Raw genomic sequence first — 20,830 nt, 5'->3', positions numbered from 1 at the left:
AGCAGTATCTTAGGATTAGGGTAGTAGATCTTAGGATAGATAGAAATTGTTGTATCGATCAAAAGATGTGTGAGTAAGAATGGACTATAGTGATTTGTCCATTTGTCCATAGCCCTTGGGATTATATGGAATATTGTGCGTCCGAGCAAATGTTAAAACAGCTGTTAAGCCTCTTGGTTGAAGGATGGATTAGAACATACGTTTAGGTCACAGGACGTAACACTTATATTATATAAATATTTAAATGTCGGTAGTTCTAGTGTTAAACGCGTTTAAATTCTATTTTCTTGAAAATTAAGCGGAGAACTAATTGTCAAATTTTATATCACACTTTTTATTTATTTTCTCGGGCGAGAGAATTTTATTTTGTGTTTCCTGTTAATTTTTTTCCATAAGGAATTACCTCCGTATCATACAATTACAGTATTGTTCTGACAAACGAAATAGATTAAAAGATTTTCTTATGAAAATGCTTATTTACATTTATTACAATTAATGAAATTATAATCTTAATATAATATATAATAATCTTAAAAAAAACGCTAATATAGCGATTTGCACAAAATCATTCAAAATATCAATATTGTCTAAGAAAGATAATATATACAGACTCCAGAATGTGCGGTTTATTCTATTACTATTATTTCTTCCGTTTTAATTTCTTTAATTCACTCTGTTGCACTGAAGCTTCGCCAAAGATTTCTTTCACCTTGCGTTTACGTTCTTCATCGCTCTTAATCTGTTGTTTTATTTGTAGCTTCGTTAAGAAAACTCTGTCTCTTCGTATTTCACGCATAGCACCTTTCATTTCTTTTTTATACTTGTGCAACAATTTTTCTCTTTCAGCTTTCTCCTTGGACATAGTCTTATGTTTCTTACCGTCATATCTGTAAAGAATATACGAAACTTAATAACATTTTTGAATTTATAAAACGACGTGATTTGAAATTACAAATTCAATTTTTACATACACTGCTTCAATTCGTGGCTCGTATAATCTTAATGGTTTTGGTTTCTTCTTTTCAACCATAATGTATTCTAATTTTTTATTCTTTAGTTTTTCCAAATCTTTTCGCAATTGCATAATATGTTTCCTCATGTTTGGTGGATATTTGTCAAAAGAATTCGATTTAAGTAATTTTAAAATTGGTTCAAATATCGAATACACAGCTTCCAGTTCTTCCAAATGGTTTTTAAATTCACGCAATAAATTTACAGCTATTAATAAGGCTCTTATTCTGAAATCATCATCTATGGGGCCATCTATCAGATCAGACGCTTTCATATAAATACTACTTGGATTAATATCAAACTTAGCATGATCTTCATCAAGTATTAATAAATTTCTCGAGTTTCCGTTTGTTTTAAAGGGCGGTATTATTTTTATTCCGTGTATTAAATGTGTAGGCGTGGATACGTAAACTATTCCACGTAAGAAATTTAACACAGATGGAGCAAATCGTTTACTTAATACTGTATACTGTGAATGTGAATGAAATATTATTAATATAGGGTATTGCATTTCCACATAATATGTTCGATTATAAAAATATAACACTAGTAGTAACGATTACCTCTAATATAAGAGTACATATAAAAAGACCTTTTGAAATATCTATTTTACTTTTAATACGACATCTAAATAGTATTTCAGACATAAATATTGCACAGGGAGTAATTACAGGATGTCTGAAATCGGATGTTGGAAATAACAAAGAAACCAATTTAAAGAAAATAAGCTGAAAAAAAAGATATTTATAATTATATTTATAATTAATACTGTCGAAAATATATTTTTAATATAATTATATGTTAAACATACTGTATCTAGGTCAGGGTGTCTCTTCTTATTTTTCTCAAACTCATTGTGCTTTTCTTTGATTATTGCTTGTATAACAGATTTGGCATTCTGTGGATTTAGATGAGCAAGATCGTATAAAAAAGGAGATAATCTGAAATAAGTATGTGTAATATAATATAGATATAATACAAGTAACTAAATTTTATTAAAAAGTTATATATTACCTATCCATAATTTGGAAACCTTTAACTATATTTTCAACATCATTTCCTATAACATGATCATTTATATGTTGTAATAAAAACAAAAATAAATTTGATAACTTTTCTTTATTTGTATTATTCAGTGACCAATGATTACACTTAATTATACGATCTACGATAATTGACTGGTAATCAGCATTATAATTTTGCAAATATTCTTGTAACTCTTCAAAACTTTCTGGCATTTTATAAGTGTAAGGTAATTCCTTCCTTGCACTTTCCATATTTTTCATTTTTAAAAGATCATCTCTAATTTCTTGCTCTCTAGTTTCACTATCCAACTTCAGAACACTAGTTTTTGATTTCCCTTTTGAACCAATTATCATATTGCTTTCGTTTAACTCTTTTTCTTCTTCGCTAGAATATTCTGACTCTTTCAAATCCGATAAGTTATCTTCTTCAGAACTTTCAGATTCTGAGATTTCATCGTTAGAACTTTCAGCTAATTCCCTTTTGACAGAATTCTTTTCCTCTATTTTCCTTTCTTTCTTAATAAGGTCATTCATTGCAGTAGTATTTAATTGTTTATCTCCCTGAATATTTATATTCTCTTCATTATTTGAACCTCTTTGTACATCTTCAATTAAATTTTCTCCATCATCATCTGCTGGGATTTGGTCATTTATAGTTTCTAGCATAAAACCATCATCAAGATCATCTGCAGATTTGTGTTTAATCTCATTTCTTGTATTATTTACAAGTCCTTTCATTCTTGCCAACCGGTCTGCTTCTAAAGCTTCCAGTTTCTCCTTTTCCTCTTTTACAATCTCTTCTTCAGACTTTAATCTATCTGATGGTGTACCTTTAGCCTCAAATTTCAACTTACGTACTGCAATATCGTAATCATCAGCCTTTGTCTCTGTAGTTTCTTCTTTAACTTTCTTATTAGTTGCTGAAACAATTGGAAGGAGATCCCTCCACTCAGAATCAAGTTTTTCTGTTAAATCTATAGTTTGTTCACGTATTTTCTGTTTCTCAGCTTTGCGTTTTTTTGATTCAGCTATAAGCTCATCTATAAGATCTTTCCTAGACTTTTCAGATCCTGATTTGGATAAAATACCACCACCAAAGTGAGCTTCACCAACAAACTTATTATCCAGTTTACCATTTCTACTCTCATCATCGCTATATTCATCATCACTTTTTGGGTCATCAAATTTTTCAATTTCCTCTAAAGTCTGACCCTTATGTGTTAATACTTCATCATCATTCAAGTTATAAATATTCTTTTTTTTATGAGCTCTCATACGTTCTACTGCAAATCTAGCCAAAGCTTTATCTTCTTCGTTCAGGGATAAATTCTTTTCACCTATACGCCTGTCTAAAAATAAATTATCTTTATTTTTTAATTTGTACTCTTGAAGAAGCGTTTCTTTTCGCTTCTTAATTGCTTTTGCACGTGATACACCTGGGAGACCTTCATCCGTCTTGCTTTTTCTACCCAATACATTTTGTTTGTTCTTATTTACGTGCACTTCAAATGGGTTCAAAGATTTCTTCTTTTGTTGATTACGTATTTGTTGGGAAACTTCCGATAATGATTTCTTCTTTGCTTTAACCATTTTTATTTCTTGCTTTCAACGTATGTATTTTCAAAATATCTTAATTTAATTTTAAGAAATTTTAATTTATATGATAATTATCATTTTGTAATAATTTATATTATTCCGAAATATATATGGATCATAATTAACATCGTTCTTTAAATAAAGCGTATTTCTTTAAATATTATAATCATACACATTTATAAATATAAAGTACAATTTTGAATTCATAACCTATCTTATCCAAAGAAAAATATATTAAATTATTCAGTGATTATAAAGCTTTAAAATCAGAATACAGTGTATTCGTGGTATTGCAAATTAAAATAAGGCGTCGTTGTTCAATAACAATGTTGTGAAAGATTTTGTTCGATACGTTTCTCTTTAAAATTAAACGTATTACCGCTCCTCACGTGTATATGTATACTTTAGTTTGGAACTATCAGGAAACGGAAATCAAGACATCATTCTCACGGAGTTGTCAAGATCTTTCGAGTCATAGAAACACGTATATGAAATTTTATTAATCACATTACGTTTCAAATCAATGTAAAAGTAATATCATAATGATAGAGTGAAGAAGAAAATAGGTAAAAATGCCAATAATTCGGCAAAAATATTAATATATCTATATATACCTATTTGCATTTATTTTGTAAGTAGTAGGTGAATATTTTAAATAGATATTGAATAAAGATATATTAAATGCTATATGTATTTAATGATTATACCATACTTTATTTGTAAATTTCATATTTAAGAAATAATTTCCCGTAACTTATCTTCTATTATATAACTCATATTTTTATTTTATATTATTTTGAATTTTCGAAAAACAGCAACTAATAGAATTTGTTAATTATAACGTCATCATTTGATAACACTTTCTCAATTATATAATACATATATTTTTATTGTTTAAACAATATAAGATTATAAACTAGTTATAATTATATACTTTTTCAGTTAACGGAAGTATCTTAATGTAAATATATTCGTATGTTACTAAATAGTGTATTTCACTAATCTGTTTTGATTAGTCTTAACGTAACCTAAACATAGTATTCGATGGAAGCGTAACAAGTGATTAAATAAATTTCATTTGAAAAATATAAGTTTAAGTAACTTAACAACGCCTTCAGATACATTTATAAAGATGATACAAAGATACAGAAATGCAATATGCATTTTTGGGAAGTATATGCAGGTAATTTCAAACTTTATCAATGATATAATTTTATCAATTTAAAATGTCAGTTTTTTATAATGATTGTTTAACTGTAAACATATTTTACTGGTTTTTAGAATAATTTACCAGTAATGTTAGGTCCTATTAATTATCCAGTTCCTAACGACAGTTCTCAACAAGTCAGAAATATAAAGAAACATTTTAATCCAAAGTATCGCAAAGAAAGGGGAAAGAAAGTCATTAAAATAAAATTACCTGCATTTGATGATGATGATGATGAAAATAACAGTAAGATAAGAACAAAGTTGAAAGAAGCTGGAATTCTACCACAAAGAAATTGGTCTGAAAGACCAGTTTTTATTAGCTCTACACCTACAATATTTGATAGTTACGTTGCTCCAGAAGGTGATGGAAAATTTTCTCCGATTAACCCTACGGTATGTAATACATTTATTTATAGCATAATATAATTAATAAAGATTGAATTAGAAATAGAAATAGAAGATTGAATTGACAATATATTCAAAATACTTTCATTCAATACTTGTTTAGGGTGCGAAACAAAAGTTTGAATTTATAGAAAAAAAGAGTAAATCTTTTATGGCCCTTAGGAAGATTAAGACATATGAGGATAACTATTCATCTGATACATTTAGAGAAAACCTATTAAATGTTTATAAAAAAGCACATGAAGCTTTATGTCGGTAAGAAATGTTTATTGAAATTTATTTGGAATACATTACTTCAAAACTGATCACACATCATATATTTATGCTAATGATAGTTTAGATTAAGTTATAAATTTATTGTATTTACAGTAAAGATCAAGATGAAATACTACAATATGTTACAGAAACTGCATATCCTGTATGTCTCGATATATTTAAATTTAATGTTGTTTTCTTCATACAATAGTGTGAATATACTGATAGATATCATTTCATTTTAGTTAATGATACATAATGTAGCCAACAAAACAATTGTTTGGAAATTTTTGGAATCTCTGGAGCCAGCACGTATCGTACATGCTAGAGTAACAAGTCTGATTTCAAGGAACAATTTATTTGCACAAGTCACTATTCGTTTTCATACTCAACAGGTTTAACAGCAGATCTTAATATTGTATATATCTATGAGATATTTATAATATTTAGATTATTATATGAAAAATTAATCTTTTAGCTTCTCTGCATTTATGACCGATTTGGACGAGTGTTATTAGGTAGTGAGACAGTGAAGAAAGATGTTTTGGATTATATAGTATTTGAGAAACATATATCTAATGTATATGGTACTTGGCGAATACACGGAAAAATTATACCAAATTGGCTAACACCGAACGAAATATCGGCAACTACTTACATCTTGCCAAAGAAAAAGGAAGAACCCTCATCATCTGATAGCGCTGTTGAATCGGTTGCTCAAGTGGTACCGCCAGAAACTTTAGATAAACAGCATACTGATGCAAAACCATAATAATTGTATTTCATGTACAAATTGCAGTTATTAATTGGCGAATAAAATACTTTTAAAATAAAATATTGTTTGATGCAAATATGAAGATTACAAACTTTTCAATAATATGTCTCTAAATTTTTATTAATTTTTACATTTTTTTACAATAATTTTCACAATTTTCTTAGGATATTTTCTTAATTTTGCAGTAAAATATTATATTTTCAAACAAAAGAATTATGAATGATATTAGAAGCCCACCGATGAATATCATTAATGTTAAATACACTTGTTCTAAGATAATTGGTTCTGTCACATTTAGTGACTCTTTTTCAACGTTCTTTGACTCTATCCAGCGATGTTTCAGTAGTTTGATAAAGCCAACTTCATATAATTTCAACATTCTATATAGTAAAAATCAAATTATTCTATTTCTTTGTGAACCAAATAAACTTGTACAATATTATAAAGAACATACATATATAAATATTAATGTAAAGTTAAAATATTTACCCGATATCAATAGACCTTCTATGTGTAAAAGTCTTCGAAATTCCGGGAACTATCCATGAATAAAATAAAGGAATTCCTACGGGATTCAATCGACAGAAGTACATTCCTCTAGCTTTTTTTAAATCTTCACTTTCGAATATTGTGTATGGATTATTGGATGTACATATTTTTGTATACATCTCCTCAATTGTATTCATAACAATATATCGTTTCATGTCAAGAATTTTTTTGTATGTAGGCGTTGTTCCTCGCTAAACTCAAGTAAAAAAAAAAATCATATTTAAATAAAACTGCTAAGAATAATCTACATCTTTACATTACATTTTATATTGTAATTACAATTTCTAATATAGAAACTCGATTCATGAGTTGTTTATTTTTATGATATATGGTTCTCAAAATTTGCATGAAATCATGTCTAAATAAGACACCTGATACCTGAAGATATTTAATATATACTCACTTATTTTCTTATTTTCCTACATTTCTGATGATTTATAGTGGTTGGAATTGAGAGACTTATAACAAAAACGGCCCCTGTTATATTTTTCAACTTCTCAAATAATTATACGTCCTGTATAATGGTCAGAAACTTATGAATGACTTACGCCTTGATTTATTCAATAAAAATTAAACAATTTTATATAAATAATCCTTGTCATAGTTGCACAACTCAATGACTTAAATAGAGTTCTACTGTGAACTAATTACAGATAACTTACAGTAATTATATAATACGATAAATATTTTGTTTAAAAGAACTAAAACGTATTGGCCAGAAATTCGTATTCTTTCGTTTTCCTAGAAGAAAACAAACATGGGCAAGGATCGTTTTTGTTATGAGCTCTTGACTCAGGAAAAATTATGTTTTCGTACCTCGATAATAATATTTGGTATAGAACCATTTAAAGTTAAAATTTTGTACGAAGTATTATCCAAAAGAGATTCTATATCTTTGAAAGGAGGTGTGAAGGTAGTTTGCGTCATGTAGCCTATTAAAAGGGCACTGAAAGCGGTTCTGATCAAACAAGAAAATAAACCCAACCATAATTCTATTATCCTTGAGCTTCTGGTCGAAGAAGATGGAAAGAAGCCTGTAAAAAATTAGAGCTTTTATTCGTAATAAATTAATTGCTTAGTAAAAAGCTGTAGTAATAAATGCAAAAAAGATTTAAGACGGTAAAAAAGTGTTAAGTTAAAGCTTGTGTATTAATGAATTGTTTTCTATTCAATTTTTACACAGACACAACTGTACACAAGTGTACATTGATCTAGCTTTTAAAAAAAGACCTCAGTTTCGAAAGAGATAATTTTACTTTTCTTTACTTTCCTTTTTTCGCGTTTCTTTCGGTTTGGTATTGTGATAATGTAAATTATTATTAATTACAGCTGTTAATAGTTATTGCTATGTTAATAACGCGTATTGTACAGTATAGGTAGTAATAACAATCGTGCCTTGTGTAAATAAAAGTTTGTAATCACAAAAAGATTTTCGTAAAGAAGAATTTTAAGCAGATTAAGTTTGTATTTCATGTGCCATAACTTGCGCTAATGTATTTTTTCTTACTTTGTCCACAGATCATGCCAAAGTTATAGAAAAAATGATCGTTCAAGCCAGTCTGCAACTTCTTAAGCATGATCTTCGTCTCGACCTTGTGAGAAAGATAGCTGCACATGCTCAATAAAAGGTATGTTATCAGAACTGCTTGCCAAACTCTTTTGGAGAATAATTTCACCATCCAAGTAGGCACGTGTCTTACTTCTCGTTCAATATATAGCCGATATCTGTAAGTAAATTATGATACTGTACATATTTGAAGATTATACGGAAAAAGCATGGTATTTATTGATTTTCTGGTTTTAAGTTTTAATATCATTTGATGGTTAACAGAATATTTCTACCTATTAATGGCTAACATTACGTTAATGTATCATTTCATTATTCTTTTTTATACTATTTTTCTTATACCCTTTTTAGGTCTATTGCTTTTCTTTAATGGGTGATATTACGATTATATATATTATGTTTAAAAATAAATGAAAAATCCAAGAAACTTCGTATAAGACCAGAATAGCTGATATTGTGACAATCAATATTCTAAAAACATTGAAAAATATATAGGTGGCGAGAGCATATGCATAATCGCTGAATTAATTTTAAAATTACTTTCCTATAAAAGACAGACGGCGTGGCTTATTTATTATCTTTTTAATGAGATGATACTTTATGATTCTTCGATGCTTATTCAAAATAGTAAAATGAATTTATTTGCAATGAATTGCTAATGGATAAAAAAGATCGAGAGTAAAGTTTATATCTGTACAATTTGTTTTTATAATTCATGTTTATAATATCCATAATTACCATCAACATCATTCTTTTTACTATAAAATACTCTTACTCGGCTTTCCATAAAGGCATCGTCATCTGGGTAATAGTCAATCTCTTGGAATGAGCTTCCATCCTCGATATTACATCTGTTTCATTATCTGCAATATACTTTAATAAACCAGTTCTAAATATGCCATCAGGATCTGACGCTCCTGTACTCTTCTCGTTCGTCAGAATCGGTTTTATTCTAAAAAGTTTGAATTAAAAAATAATAAATAATCTTATTAATAAATAAGAGAAATAGAGTGAGAGAGAGTTTAGCATTACGTGAAATTTAAATATTCGGACAAAATATTCCAGATCTCGCCTATAATTCCGGTGATTCGTGTTCCATTACCTATGCTATTGATAAGGTTCTTTTCCTAAAGAAACATCATAAAATATAGGTATAAATGATAGTAATTCGAATAATGATCGACTCTGTGGTTGAACAAGTTCAACATTTTATGAGTTCTTAACAGAAATTCTTCATTCATTTAAAGACATCCTTAAATAGGAGCGCAAACATCAAAATAAAATTAACATAATAAAATATATATTATATAATATTATGTTAATATATAATATAAAAATATAAATATGTAAGAAAATGTTATTTTGACGTTTGGTATAAATTTGGTATAAATTATGCTTCAACAGGTATAATAGAATTGAATTAAAATAAAATTTATAATGATCCTGTTATCGTATAATTCTGTATAATTTGTTAAGAGAATTCAGTGAAATGACAATGCCTTTCTGATCTCCATGATTCGATTGTTGTTTGTAATCTTCCAGCAGAAATTTATATAAAATGTGTCAGAAGGCAAAGAGCAGCTTCAACTTTACAATTATGATTATTATCAGCTTTATAATACTCCTTCAGAAAATGGAAAACATTATTTTTACCTCGTAATAAGAGAACCTAACGATTCTTCCTTGGAAATCGTATATTTCCTCTCCTCGACTTTGGCTCAGCAGTTCGTTGTTTACAGCTGCGAAAGCTGGGATACTGAAAATCGGTACAAAATCCTGTAGTTTCTTGTCCCATATCACACCGTTCACTGATCGAACAGGTCTAAGTAATTCGTGAATCATCACTAGTAGCAGTATCTTTCTCATGAAGAAAATGTTTCTTGGACTGTTTTGCTCGAAGAACGACAATGGTAAGTTTGCTCTTGCTTTAACGACGTTTGCTTCAACCACAATCGTTAGCAGGAAGTTTCATTATACATATTGATGTTGCTCGATATTTTCGTTTTAATGCGATATGATTATCTTCTAATCGATCAAATCATTTATTTTCTGTTCTTTCATTTGGTGGCTAGTCGTAAGGTCGATTTTAATCAATTTAATCATTTTAAAAAGTTCTCTCTGTCGTCTTTTGTTCTATCTATTCTGCTTTTCGATTCTTGTTCTAGCTATTCTGCTAATTCATTTAGACTACAAGATGTACGAGAAATCATTTAGAATACTATTTCGAGATATTTGAGATTTATCGTTAGATAATTGAAACTATCTTTCATTTATATAGCTGGCTATATAATCAAGTTGATATCGTATAAATTTCATTTTTAATATTAGAATAGAGTAAGAAGGAAAAAATAACAGAGCTATAGAAAAATAATTTTGACGCATTTTCCTTTCCAGAAAAATCGAATTTCTCCATAACATTACACACATTAAAAGATATTATATCGTAATTGTGCTGTGACACGTGAAGTAATTAGATATGCAATATTTTATTGAAAGTTTTAATTGGATATAAATAAAATAGATATAGGAGCTTGTTCATATCTATTGAATAGAAAGGAGATATGAAAAAATTTATAGTTTAAATGTAAAATTTTAATTTTACGTAAATAAATCCTTCGCTTTCTGTAAATTAGCTATCTATAGATATTGTTCAATTCAATTGAATTTAGAATAAGGAAAAGTAAAAGAAACTTTCGATTAAATGTTAAATTAAATTCGAAGGATAAACAAATTTTTTTACTAAATTTATTATCAAATTTTAAAATATTCTATTCAATATTACGTAATATTACAGAAATTATTCTTTTACTTTTCCAGTCATTCGATAGTTTATCTTCATTTTTTCCATGCAAGTTTTCCCATTTACTATACATGATTTTAAAGTTCTACAACAAATTTAAATAATCTTTCCAATAATCCACGTAATTACGCGTTATTATCTACGCTGTTAAGATTGAACATAACGATTAAAATTAATCGCGTGTCACATATCAAGCTGCCATTTCAATAAAAAGTTCCAGCTAATATTGCTAACGAAACGTCACGGTAAATTGCTGTAACATTTGCTTTGGTAAATGTTATCGTGTCTCACGATCTCGCGTTTCTGCAACACAGTCGATGCTAAACGCTATGATTTCATACTGATAAATCGTTGTAACATGAAAACATACCTACGATTTAGGTCAGTGATAGAAATGCATTTAGTAATGTAGATCGACTTTATAATACGAAATTTTATTCATTGCCAGGTCAATGGAAAAGAAATCGTATAAAATGGAACTTCTTTTCTGTTACTGAGACTTCCACTTGGAGTTTCTGCAATTTAGAACGAAACGCTACATATGGACGTTAAGAGACAACTCAGACGGATGTATTTAGTGGTAACTTGAAAATGATAAATACGCCAAGTTGGTGGGTCACATTTAGGAATTAGGTGTGCATATGTAGATCTAGTGTAGCCAATATTAAGATTGTTCAATATTAGGTAAATATTCACAAAATTTCATTTTATTATCGAAAAAAGTGTACACAAAAGTACGCAATTTCCCCAACACTATTTACATTTAATAAAGTGCGAAGGACCGAGACTTTCTTCTCAAGTAACCTAGACTTAACCGAAACTCATTTCTGATTAGCTTAAAATTACTATGAAAATGCAAAATAATTTTTCTATAAACCTTTTTTGACGATCAGTCTTTAATAGACCTTTATACCTTTATACTACTCAGGGTGATGATCATGACAACATATTAAAAAGCTATGAAAATCAGAAGTGGTTCCCTTTTTGTGAATATTTACTCAATATCGTTTGTTATTTATTTTAATTAGGAAAAAAGAAACGAAGGTGAAAAATGTTATATTATCATATTTCATTTATTACCATTTATCATAGCTACAACAGTAATTACGTAAGCTCCTTTCTACAAAAGAATATTAGATTTTCTAATGAAAGTATTATGAGGGAAAGAACAATACCAATAAAAAGTATCTCAAAAATTAGATAAACTTGATTTATGTCGATTCTTTTGAATGGACTCTTTGCTATATTATTTCTGCGATATTTCATCCAGCGATCTTTTAAGATATCTATTAGGCCAACTTCGTGTAATTTTATTATTCTGAAAACCATAATTCGATTAAGAAAAGTAAGAAAAATAGCACGAAAACGTGTCCCCTTTCAAACCATTCAACTTTGAACCGCGATATTTATCACTTGTATACGTATATTCCAACACTTATTACGAAACTTTTTGAATTTAAAAATCGAAAACTATTATCGTGATTATAATAGTGGAATTTGAAACGAGTTTGCATAGAAATTACATGACATTTATTGGAAACGTACACTTTGTAAAAAACTAGTATAGAAAATTAGTATTAGTAATGTAATACAATTCAATGATTTTGCGGACTTGTTAAATATTCGAGATTATTAATATAGTGAATGATCGACTGTTCATAAACTTTGGTGATTTTTGCTAAGCATTTGCTTTCCATAAATGTAATTTCTACGTATGTACAGTTTTAAATTCGACTGACGTTTTATTAATACAGTCACCACGTTGTCGTGTAATGTTACAGTGTTACAGTTAACAAATTTCTAGCATTATTCGATTACTTTCGTAAGCCACTGTATAATATATTTTCATTTTCTAAATTTCGATATTCAAAATTAAACAATTTTTTAGAGGTAATTATCTAATTTGTTATAAGTATATTTACGACGTGTCGATGGAACGTTTGTACGGAAAATGTTTTGGTACACCAAATCCAATCCAAGTTTGAAAATAATTTTTTCCCACTGGTACGATCGGACAGAAATCTTTGCTTCTTGAATATGCTTCGTTTTCGTTCTCCAAAGTGGCGATTAATTTTTTGTCGAAACAAACTTCCTTGTATATGAAACTTAAATTTTTCTCAAAGAAGATACGTTCCGATAATTTGTAACTCTCGTACATTGGCAAATGAATGGCATTCTGAAAGTACATTGTCGAGTCAACATTAAATAACTGTATAGGGGACTAACTGTTGAAATTTATATCTTTGAAAACCACCTCTTTTTTCCTTTTTATTTCTTATTTAAAATACTTTTGAAAAGCACAGAAAATCTTTTAACAAACAGCATAACGAAATAAAAAAATTGGATTTATACAGAGCATTTGAAGTCTGTCCTGATACCTTCATGAGTTCGTAGATTGTAGATCCTTCGAAAATTAGAACGTTGTATTTCGATTGCTTCAACAACGTATCAAAATCGACAAACGGTGGTGTCATAGTCCGATTTGTCATTCGATAAATGAGACTAGAGCTGAAAACCAACAGCATCAACCAAGCGAATAAAAATTTCGATGTGGATAATATCTTGCTCTGATCGCAAAAACCTCGCGGAAGATATCCTGAAAATATTAAACAGAACGAAATTCTTCTAAAAAATAAAACTTCTGTTTTTAGCTATTTCATAGAACAATCAATCTACAATATTGAAAAACAAATTTAGAATAATTCTACTTTTATAATTGAACTCCAGTAAATTTTATTTCATTTAGAAATAGCGCGATAAATAATTAGGATAGTAGCTAAAATAATAGAATTTATAGAAATTAATAAATTCTTGTCAAATTAAGAGAATAATAATAGAATAAGAAATAATGAAACCTTGACAGCACATTATAGAATATGTGTAAAAGATATGATCGGCGAAATTGAAGTATCCACTCCTTGACTTTGATTGTTTATTTCTTTTGCGATTTTTGCGTGATCCATATTGAAAAATGTAACCAGCGACAGCAAATATCAGGATTACAAAGATGTGAGTGCACAGAGTTTCGCGTGTGAACATGCTCAACAGCCACTTGTTGTCGTATGCGTATTTTGGCTTTATATACAATCGGTACCTGTTTAACGTGTGCCAGTCAAATAAGTCGTAATAAATTATTTAACAAATGCTATCAAACTAATGTGACTAACGTAAATGATAAATATGATAAATTTAATCTTGAATTGCTATCACTGCATCATAGATGACCACATATCTACGTTGTCTATATAGCATTACAATTTTAAGTATGCATTAAAAATTGTAATTGATCTTTATTTATTTTTTTAAAGTCAAATAATTTAAAGAAATATCTATTATTCAGAGATTAATAGAATTTTTTTAAAGTCAAATAATTTAAAGAAATATCTATTCAGAGATTAACAGAATCGTTTAATGTAATTGTTGAAAATGACAACGTGAGTTCGTGCTCACCATCCATATGCAGATGCGCTAGTTACAATAAATAGTAACTAGAAAATAGTTCCAAATATAATCGATAGGTTTAGGATATTCTTTTGTTTTTATCCCTAGTCCATGTAAGAAAGTGCAATAAAGTTTTTCGGCTCAGAACGGTGTGATAGATTTATCCAAAGAATAAAATAATAACTATTGTGGTAACTACCTCTAAATACAGAAATAACAACAGTAATTTTTAATAATAAAAATAATTTTCAACTAAAAATTTATTTAAAAAGAGATTTCTTACTTGGTATTCCAAACGGGTACCGTATAGTCGAATAGATTCGTGCGGAGAGCATAATATCCTGTTCGCAAAATCACTTGCGTTTCATTTCGATCGAGCAACCCCATCACACCGCTGTAGCTTCCGTTTTCCAAGTGTTCTCCGAAGTGATGTTCCCCGTATTTCACTGGTATCAACCTAATCCAATAACTCGATGCTTTTTACCTTAAATGCTCGTTTTAATATTAAAAAAATTTATATTATCAATTTAAAAACCAAATCATCCAGCACTCGTACAAAATGCTGTACTTAGGATATACTTGACACAAGATAATATAGATAATCATCAAATATACAAGAGTAATTAACTTCTCTAGCAATATTATACTAACTTTTTATGGTTTGTATTTCGATAATTAAAATGTTTAAAAATTCCCTATTAATACTTATTTGTGGAAATTCCCGAATAATGTTGTAGATGTACAACTTTGAGAAAGTAGGGTAGAATGGAATATTCAATTTTGCATTTTGTTAATAGAGAATCGGATGTTTTAATTGAACCTTAGATTATAAGAAAATAAGACTTTTTGTTCCCAGAAGTATTGAAATATTGAAATATTGAAATATTTCCTTGGCCATAGGATAAGGTAAAATGGAACGACCGCTTAAAGCCATGATAAAAGGTATAAAATTCGTATTTTTGTAAAAATTGCAAATGTAAATTCTATATGTATAATTAAATATAACATAATATTACAAACAACATTTAGTGCAGATAAACACTTTTAACTTAGTATAAGCATTATAATAGACGTTCCGTTTTACTCTATATTAGTGAATTCTATTTTGCCCTGCATGAAATAATTTAAGAAACATTTCATACTTATACTTCAGTGTGAAATAAAAATATTGAGGAAATATCAGAAAACCTGACCATGCTTAAATAAAAACCCGATGACACTAATAATCTTTCTTGTTATTATTATACAAATATTCATATTAGCAAGACATTTGATCAGTTTTGTAAGTCACTAAATATTCTGACTGAAACAATGAATAGTTGAATTTTTAATTTAAACACAATCTCAAGTTACCTTTTCTATGTCTACCAGTTTTTAGAAATTGTTAACAAAACTTCTGAAATCTTCCTTCTTAACGTAAAAAATAATTTATACGTGATATGAAAAACGTACGTGAAGTTGAGATGACATGCGAGCAGGTTCCATATATCGCCGCAGATTCCAGTCACCTTCGTGTCGTTCTCATAAAACATAACTAAGTCCTGTTCCTAAAGTATAACGATGAAGTATTCTTTGAGTCTCGCGGAACAACGCCTCGAATTTACGGGCAATTCATATGCTTATAAGGGATCTGTTTAAAACCTCGTAGTAAGAAGCTCTCAGAACTTTTCCATTGATATCTTTCATATGTAAATCTTGCCTCGTGGAAATCGTTTGTCTTCGGAAATCGCGGAATCTTGAATCATTGTACAGTTGAACGAAATCTTGTTGGTTCCTGTCCCAAATTATACTTTTCTCCATTTGACATTTTACAGGGCAATAACGAAGAATTATTATGAACAGGGTTACAAGCATCTTTGATGTGTTTGCTTTTGCGACGCACATCGTGAATATCCTTTAACTCGTTAGTTTCCGGTATGTACTGCGACTGTCCATCAGCGAAATATTACTGTTATAATGTAGAAGGGGGACCTTTTTACATTATGATCTTTTTACTAAGATAACGCGTGGAGAAGATACACGTTAAAAAATAATGCTTTTACGAATATTGATTGATTTTGATTTTTATCTCTGAAATTTGCAATAATGGTCGTAATTTAAGTCAAGTCACCTGCAATTGTGTCACTGTAATTTCTTTTTGAATTCTTTTAAATATGTGGTCTTTTTTTAGATACAATAAAATACTTCGAAATTACTAATTTATCGATCTATGCTATAAAGTAATAGAAAATAATCTGAAAAATCATTATTTGCTATTTATTTTATTTAGAAATTTAGGATTTTCTGCCAAGTATTTGCGAATTGTGTAACTATTTCTGACAATTAAGTACGTTAATAATGCTCATTTTAGTAAATAATATAAGTCATTTATGGCTTATTGTTCTTCTGTTTCAAGCAAAAGACTTATTTCAAGTTAAGAGAAAAGAATTGAAATTGTTTAGGAAGGGGAAGTCAATAAATACGATACGTACATATTTTAACATTTATTCAGGGAACATGTTGCTGCGGATTGAAAATAGATCGGGATCGAGGTGTGACAAGAGGGAAAAATGAAGTGATATCGCTTTCATACAAAAACATGGATCGTATATATGTATATCGTACTTGATCGTGTGTATGTGTATATATATAGATATATATACATATATAAAGATCAAAGATTAAATATATAAAGATCTTACATTTATGATCCTTCTTCAAAACGATTGATATAAATTAACTTAAATCTAACGGATAACGAGCCCTCGATGCGGACGTCAGGATTACCATACAATTAATAATAATAATTAATAATAATACAAAGACCGATTCGTAGGCTCGCCATCTCTGAAAAAGAGTTCCGTTTTAACATAATACATTATTAAATCGTTACTCTAATCATCTCGTTTAAATCGATTTTAAACATTTGACAGCTTCATCTCGGCTGACGAAACATCCCCCTTTGACTCTCCTCTCCTAATAGAAAATTATAAAAAGTATAATACAATCTTGTTTAAACACTCTCACTCTAGACTTCCATAACCTACAATTCGCTTGCTTACGATTCTAACTGTATAATTCACGCTATATCGCAACGAACCAGGCGTTAATTCGTTTTATTATTATTCGAGTTTCACTAGAGACTAGTTTCGAACCGTTTATGAATACAGTTTGTAACGCCTGCTCCATATAATCGTAAGTTCTACACTCTATACATGAATAATATGATCCTGTATAATTTACATGTTAATAATGTCGACAACTTTTCAATAATTTCTCGGAAATTTCTGAGCTTTTGTAAGTTCTTGCTATCAGTGCAATTATCAACATATTTGTCTCGAGTATCGTTTAACTGAATAGACTCTATAAAGAATATTAAATTCTGGCAGTAGTTAAGAGCACATGATCTTGCTTGGTTTCTTACGTGAAACGAGCGAACGATTTAAAATACAAGATTTTACGAAATGATAAAAAGAGTATGAAAAACACTTTGCTCTATATAATAAAGATGCGCGATTGGTTGGTTGAGCATAATAATTGTTCGCCTTCAGATATGATTAGAATTGCTTTTCGTTCTTAAACGAATCATCACCGATAGTTCACGAATTTTCACAGATAAAGTTACTTTTTTTAAAAATCTATTAAACGCACAATGAGATTGTGCTTTTCACGTAATCGACTTACTGCTACAACGTACAGCCAATAATTGATTATTGTGCCATTTCTGGAGATAGGTTTTCAGAATCCTATTAGATGGTGAATACCATCTGGCAGACACGCGATATTATATTTATATTACAATCTAGTAACAATAGATCAGTCGAGAAATTCACGGTTTCGCGTATGCAAAAATATAAATAAAACTAATAGTATAAAAAGTCTCACAGAACTTGCTTAACTTACAAAATTTTGTCGCATAAATAGTATCACTAACATTGTGACTATAATATAACGGAATATTAGATTCTCGTACACTTATACAAAATTAATGGCATAAGATGTTATTAGTAAATATGTTTGATTACGTATTAACGTGATTTTCAATACATTAAAAATGTTATAAAACTGAAGATGTAACTACGAAATAATACAAGGGAAACGCGACTATATTAAACGGTACAGCCTACATCCTATACTGCATATATTCATATTTATACGTATGTATATTCCGTTACGTTGTATGTATGTATAAAAAATTCGTTAAGGTTGTACACCATGTTTTTTTACGTGTTTATCGACAGTATAAAATATGTATATTCCAATTGAAGAAATAAATACGGAAACGTGGCAGTGATTAGGTATTGAAGAGAGAGTTACCTATCCTGTTTAACGAACGTTATCCGAAGATTCGAAAATCGAATCGTACTTGCGAAACGAACGGTATAGATATATACCTTGTGTAACGATTACCATGAATACATACAAAAATTGTTCAAGTGAACAATCTTCGTTCGTGTTCACTTCGATACCCTAGTCTCGGTAGTGACCTTACTGGGGTCTGGTAACCTGACAACTAGTTGCGCTCCATTTTGCATTGGTCTGGTTCCATTAGGAGTGTTTATCTTGTTCATTGGCTGAGGTGCTGGAGGCAATACTTTCTTCGCTCCGCTTAATTTTGGTGAACAACACTGTTTATCATCGAAATCATTCAAATTGATGTTTGTCGTCTGATTCGGAAAAATGGGAGCCTTCATGGGCGTGCCGTGTTCATTGAAGCCGCAATTTGACCTCTGTTCGACCGAATTCGCGTTCTGAAAGCTCGGCGGCAGCATCTTGATCCCATTGCTGTGGTCGTTCAGGTTACAGAACGGCTGCTCCGTGTTCCCTTTGAAGTTCATATCCTTTGGATCGCATTTGTATATTGGCGCTGATAGCTGCGTAGAATTGGTTTTATTCGTGCTTTTATGACTGCTTCCGGAATAGCTGGTGATAGATTCGTTACAGAAATCACTCAGGTAAGTTTGGTTTATGTACCAGTTGTGCAGGCGATGGTGAATCTCCGGGAACTGCGGTCTGCGGTTGGCTACCTCGTGCCAGCACTCTATCATTAGGCTGTAGATCATTGTCGGGCAATCCTCTGGGCATGGTAACAATTGCCGTGATCGAATCATGTCTATTACTTCTTGATTATTATACCCGTAATATGGCTGTAAATTAAACAAGCAACATTTAAGTATAATTTTTTAATTCTATAGTGTTATTATTTAACATTATTTTATTACCTGTAAGCCATAACTATAAATTTCCCATAATACGACTCCAAAACTCCATACGTCGGATTCTGTCGTAAATTTTCCGTAAAGGATTGACTCTGGTGGCATCCATCGAACGGGCAATAAACTTTTAGATTGAACTCTATAGTAGTCGCTACTATATATATCACGAGATAAACCGAAATCGGAAATCTTTACAGTTAAATTGTCTCCAACTAGGCAGTTTCTCGCGGCCAAGTCTCGATGAACATAGTGATGACTGGCTAAATATTCCATACCTAATATGATATCTTGATTTAGTAAATTGTATAGATATATGTAATAAAACTATAAATTCCAAATTAATCTAACCGGATGCGATTTGTAAAGCAATGTGTAAAAATTCTGGTTGCTCTAAAATTTTTCCGCTTCCATTGTTTAATGGGACGTCTGATCTTGGTGAATGGCAAATGAGAAACTCGTGTAAATCCCCTTGGGTCATGTACTCAAACAACATACACATTGGTTCCCCTTTCAATATTACGCCCAGTAGGCAAATAATGTTTGGATGCCTTAGGTCTGTCATCAGATCAACTTCCCGTTTGAAGTCGCTTTGTGTTTTTGGGCTTGCGTTCTCTTTTAACGTTTTCACTGCTACATAAATTGGCGGCTCACATTTATTGCCGGTTTGTAATTCCCCTTTGTATACCTTTCCTACAAAACGTTCAGAAAATTATAGTTTATGTAAAGTGTGTATAAAAAGGAAATATAAAATTATTCTATTTCATGCATACCGAAAGCTCCTTCTCCAAGTTCTTGCAAAAGGACAACATTATTGGTAGTAAATTGTGGTACTCTATTATTGGACGTTCGACTACTACCGCTACTTAATGTTCCTGTTCCTGGAGTTGTATTACCAGGACCAGCTAAAAGAGAACTCATTTCCATAGGTTGCGTTGTACTTCGTCTTCCGTCGTATATATTTTTATCACATTGTATACCGGTTAGCATCTTTAAATAAAAAAT

At 29.9% G+C, this 20,830-nt stretch overlaps 5 protein-coding genes across 8 annotated transcripts in view; 1 reads left to right on the top strand and 4 right to left on the bottom strand.

Annotated features, from left to right (window-relative positions):
* Positions 1–314: 314 nt before the first annotated feature.
* LOC100749716 (nucleolar protein 14 homolog) lies at positions 315–3,697 on the bottom strand. The gene is made up of 5 exons (XM_003490174.4): positions 2,026–3,697; positions 1,823–1,952; positions 1,575–1,739; positions 972–1,480; positions 315–887 (listed from the first exon to the last, which is right to left on the bottom strand). The coding sequence occupies exons 1-5, from the start codon at positions 3,624–3,626 to the stop codon at positions 641–643; spliced, it is 2,652 nt and encodes an 883-aa protein (XP_003490222.1). The 5' UTR covers positions 3,627–3,697; the 3' UTR covers positions 315–640.
* Positions 3,698–3,736: 39 nt separating this feature from the next.
* Positions 3,737–6,331, top strand: LOC100749956 (probable 39S ribosomal protein L45, mitochondrial). Of its 2 annotated transcripts, none has more exons than XM_024368225.2 (7): positions 3,737–4,116; positions 4,575–4,815; positions 4,914–5,234; positions 5,350–5,501; positions 5,616–5,664; positions 5,747–5,896; positions 5,980–6,331. In XM_024368225.2, the coding sequence occupies exons 2-7, from the start codon at positions 4,765–4,767 to the stop codon at positions 6,271–6,273; spliced, it is 1,017 nt and encodes a 338-aa protein (XP_024223993.1). In that variant the 5' UTR covers positions 3,737–4,116; positions 4,575–4,764; the 3' UTR covers positions 6,274–6,331. The 2 variants fall into 2 exon arrangements, with proteins under 2 accessions (XP_024223993.1, XP_003490224.1); XM_003490176.4 differs by having other exon boundaries at positions 3,737–4,198.
* Positions 6,332–6,395: 64 nt separating this feature from the next.
* On the bottom strand, positions 6,396–10,526 carry LOC100747333. The gene is made up of 7 exons (XM_012386630.3): positions 10,046–10,526; positions 9,425–9,519; positions 9,168–9,344; positions 8,333–8,550; positions 7,642–7,859; positions 6,766–7,016; positions 6,396–6,656 (listed from the first exon to the last, which is right to left on the bottom strand). Exons 1-7 carry the CDS (start codon positions 10,256–10,258, stop codon positions 6,437–6,439), a joined length of 1,392 nt encoding a protein of 463 aa, XP_012242053.1. The 5' UTR covers positions 10,259–10,526; the 3' UTR covers positions 6,396–6,436.
* Positions 10,527–12,244: 1,718 nt separating this feature from the next.
* Positions 12,245–16,165, bottom strand: LOC105680880. Its single transcript, XM_012386634.3, has 6 exons — positions 16,086–16,165; positions 14,917–15,090; positions 14,048–14,286; positions 13,571–13,788; positions 13,115–13,368; positions 12,245–12,510 (listed from the first exon to the last, which is right to left on the bottom strand). Exons 1-6 carry the CDS (start codon positions 16,163–16,165, stop codon positions 12,297–12,299), a joined length of 1,179 nt encoding a protein of 392 aa, XP_012242057.2. The 3' UTR covers positions 12,245–12,296.
* A 936-nt stretch (positions 16,166–17,101) lies between these two features.
* The window catches only part of LOC100749595 (tyrosine-protein kinase transmembrane receptor Ror), a 356,505-nt gene continuing 352,776 nt past the window's right edge, over positions 17,102–20,830 (bottom strand). For 2 of the 3 annotated variants that reach the window (XM_003490173.4, XM_012386620.3), the window contains 4 exons: positions 20,599–20,815; positions 20,177–20,518; positions 19,835–20,103; positions 17,102–19,759 (listed from right to left, as the gene is read on the bottom strand). In XM_003490173.4, the coding sequence (XP_003490221.1) occupies positions 19,070–19,759; positions 19,835–20,103; positions 20,177–20,518; positions 20,599–20,815 (1,518 nt within the window). In that variant the 3' untranslated portion in view covers positions 17,102–19,069. The remainder of the gene's footprint in view (positions 19,760–19,834; positions 20,104–20,176; positions 20,519–20,598; positions 20,816–20,830) is intronic. The other variant, XM_012386619.3, reaches the window with a different exon arrangement.

This window comes from Bombus impatiens, unplaced genomic scaffold (assembly GCF_000188095.3).
Source record: "Bombus impatiens unplaced genomic scaffold, BIMP_2.2 scf_0406, whole genome shotgun sequence".
Lineage (NCBI taxonomy): Eukaryota > Metazoa > Arthropoda > Insecta > Hymenoptera > Apidae > Bombus > Bombus impatiens.
Note: the sequence above shows the minus strand (reverse complement) of the source record. Positions and strands in the feature narration are given on the sequence as shown.

Coding starts and splice junctions, on each gene's coding strand:
- LOC100749956 (XM_024368225.2), top strand. CDS start 4,765: ATGATACAAAGATACAGAAATGCAATATGCATTTTTGGGAAGTATATG. Junction 5,502..5,615: donor GCACATGAAGCTTTATGTCG/GTAAGAAATGTT, acceptor TTGTATTTACAG/TAAAGATCAAGATGAAATAC. Junction 5,897..5,979: donor TTCGTTTTCATACTCAACAG/GTTTAACAGCAG, acceptor TTAATCTTTTAG/CTTCTCTGCATTTATGACCG.
- LOC105680880 (XM_012386634.3), bottom strand. CDS start 16,165: ATGTTTTATGAGAACGACACGAAGGTGACTGGAATCTGCGGCGATATA. Junction 14,287..14,916: donor GTACCCGTTTGGAATACCAA/GTAAGAAATCTC, acceptor CACGTTAAACAG/GTACCGATTGTATATAAAGC. Junction 13,789..14,047: donor TTCTATAATGTGCTGTCAAG/GTTTCATTATTT, acceptor TAATATTTTCAG/GATATCTTCCGCGAGGTTTT.
- LOC100747333 (XM_012386630.3), bottom strand. CDS start 10,258: ATGAGAAAGATACTGCTACTAGTGATGATTCACGAATTACTTAGACCT. Junction 9,520..10,045: donor TTAGGTTCTCTTATTACGAG/GTAAAAATAATG, acceptor ATGTTTCTTTAG/GAAAAGAACCTTATCAATAG. Junction 7,860..8,332: donor TGGCATGATCTGTGGACAAA/GTAAGAAAAAAT, acceptor AATTTTTTACAG/GCTTCTTTCCATCTTCTTCG.
- LOC100749716 (XM_003490174.4), bottom strand. CDS start 3,626: ATGGTTAAAGCAAAGAAGAAATCATTATCGGAAGTTTCCCAACAAATA. Junction 1,953..2,025: donor GGTTTCCAAATTATGGATAG/GTAATATATAAC, acceptor TACTTATTTCAG/ATTATCTCCTTTTTTATACG. Junction 888..971: donor GAGCCACGAATTGAAGCAGT/GTATGTAAAAAT, acceptor TATTCTTTACAG/ATATGACGGTAAGAAACATA.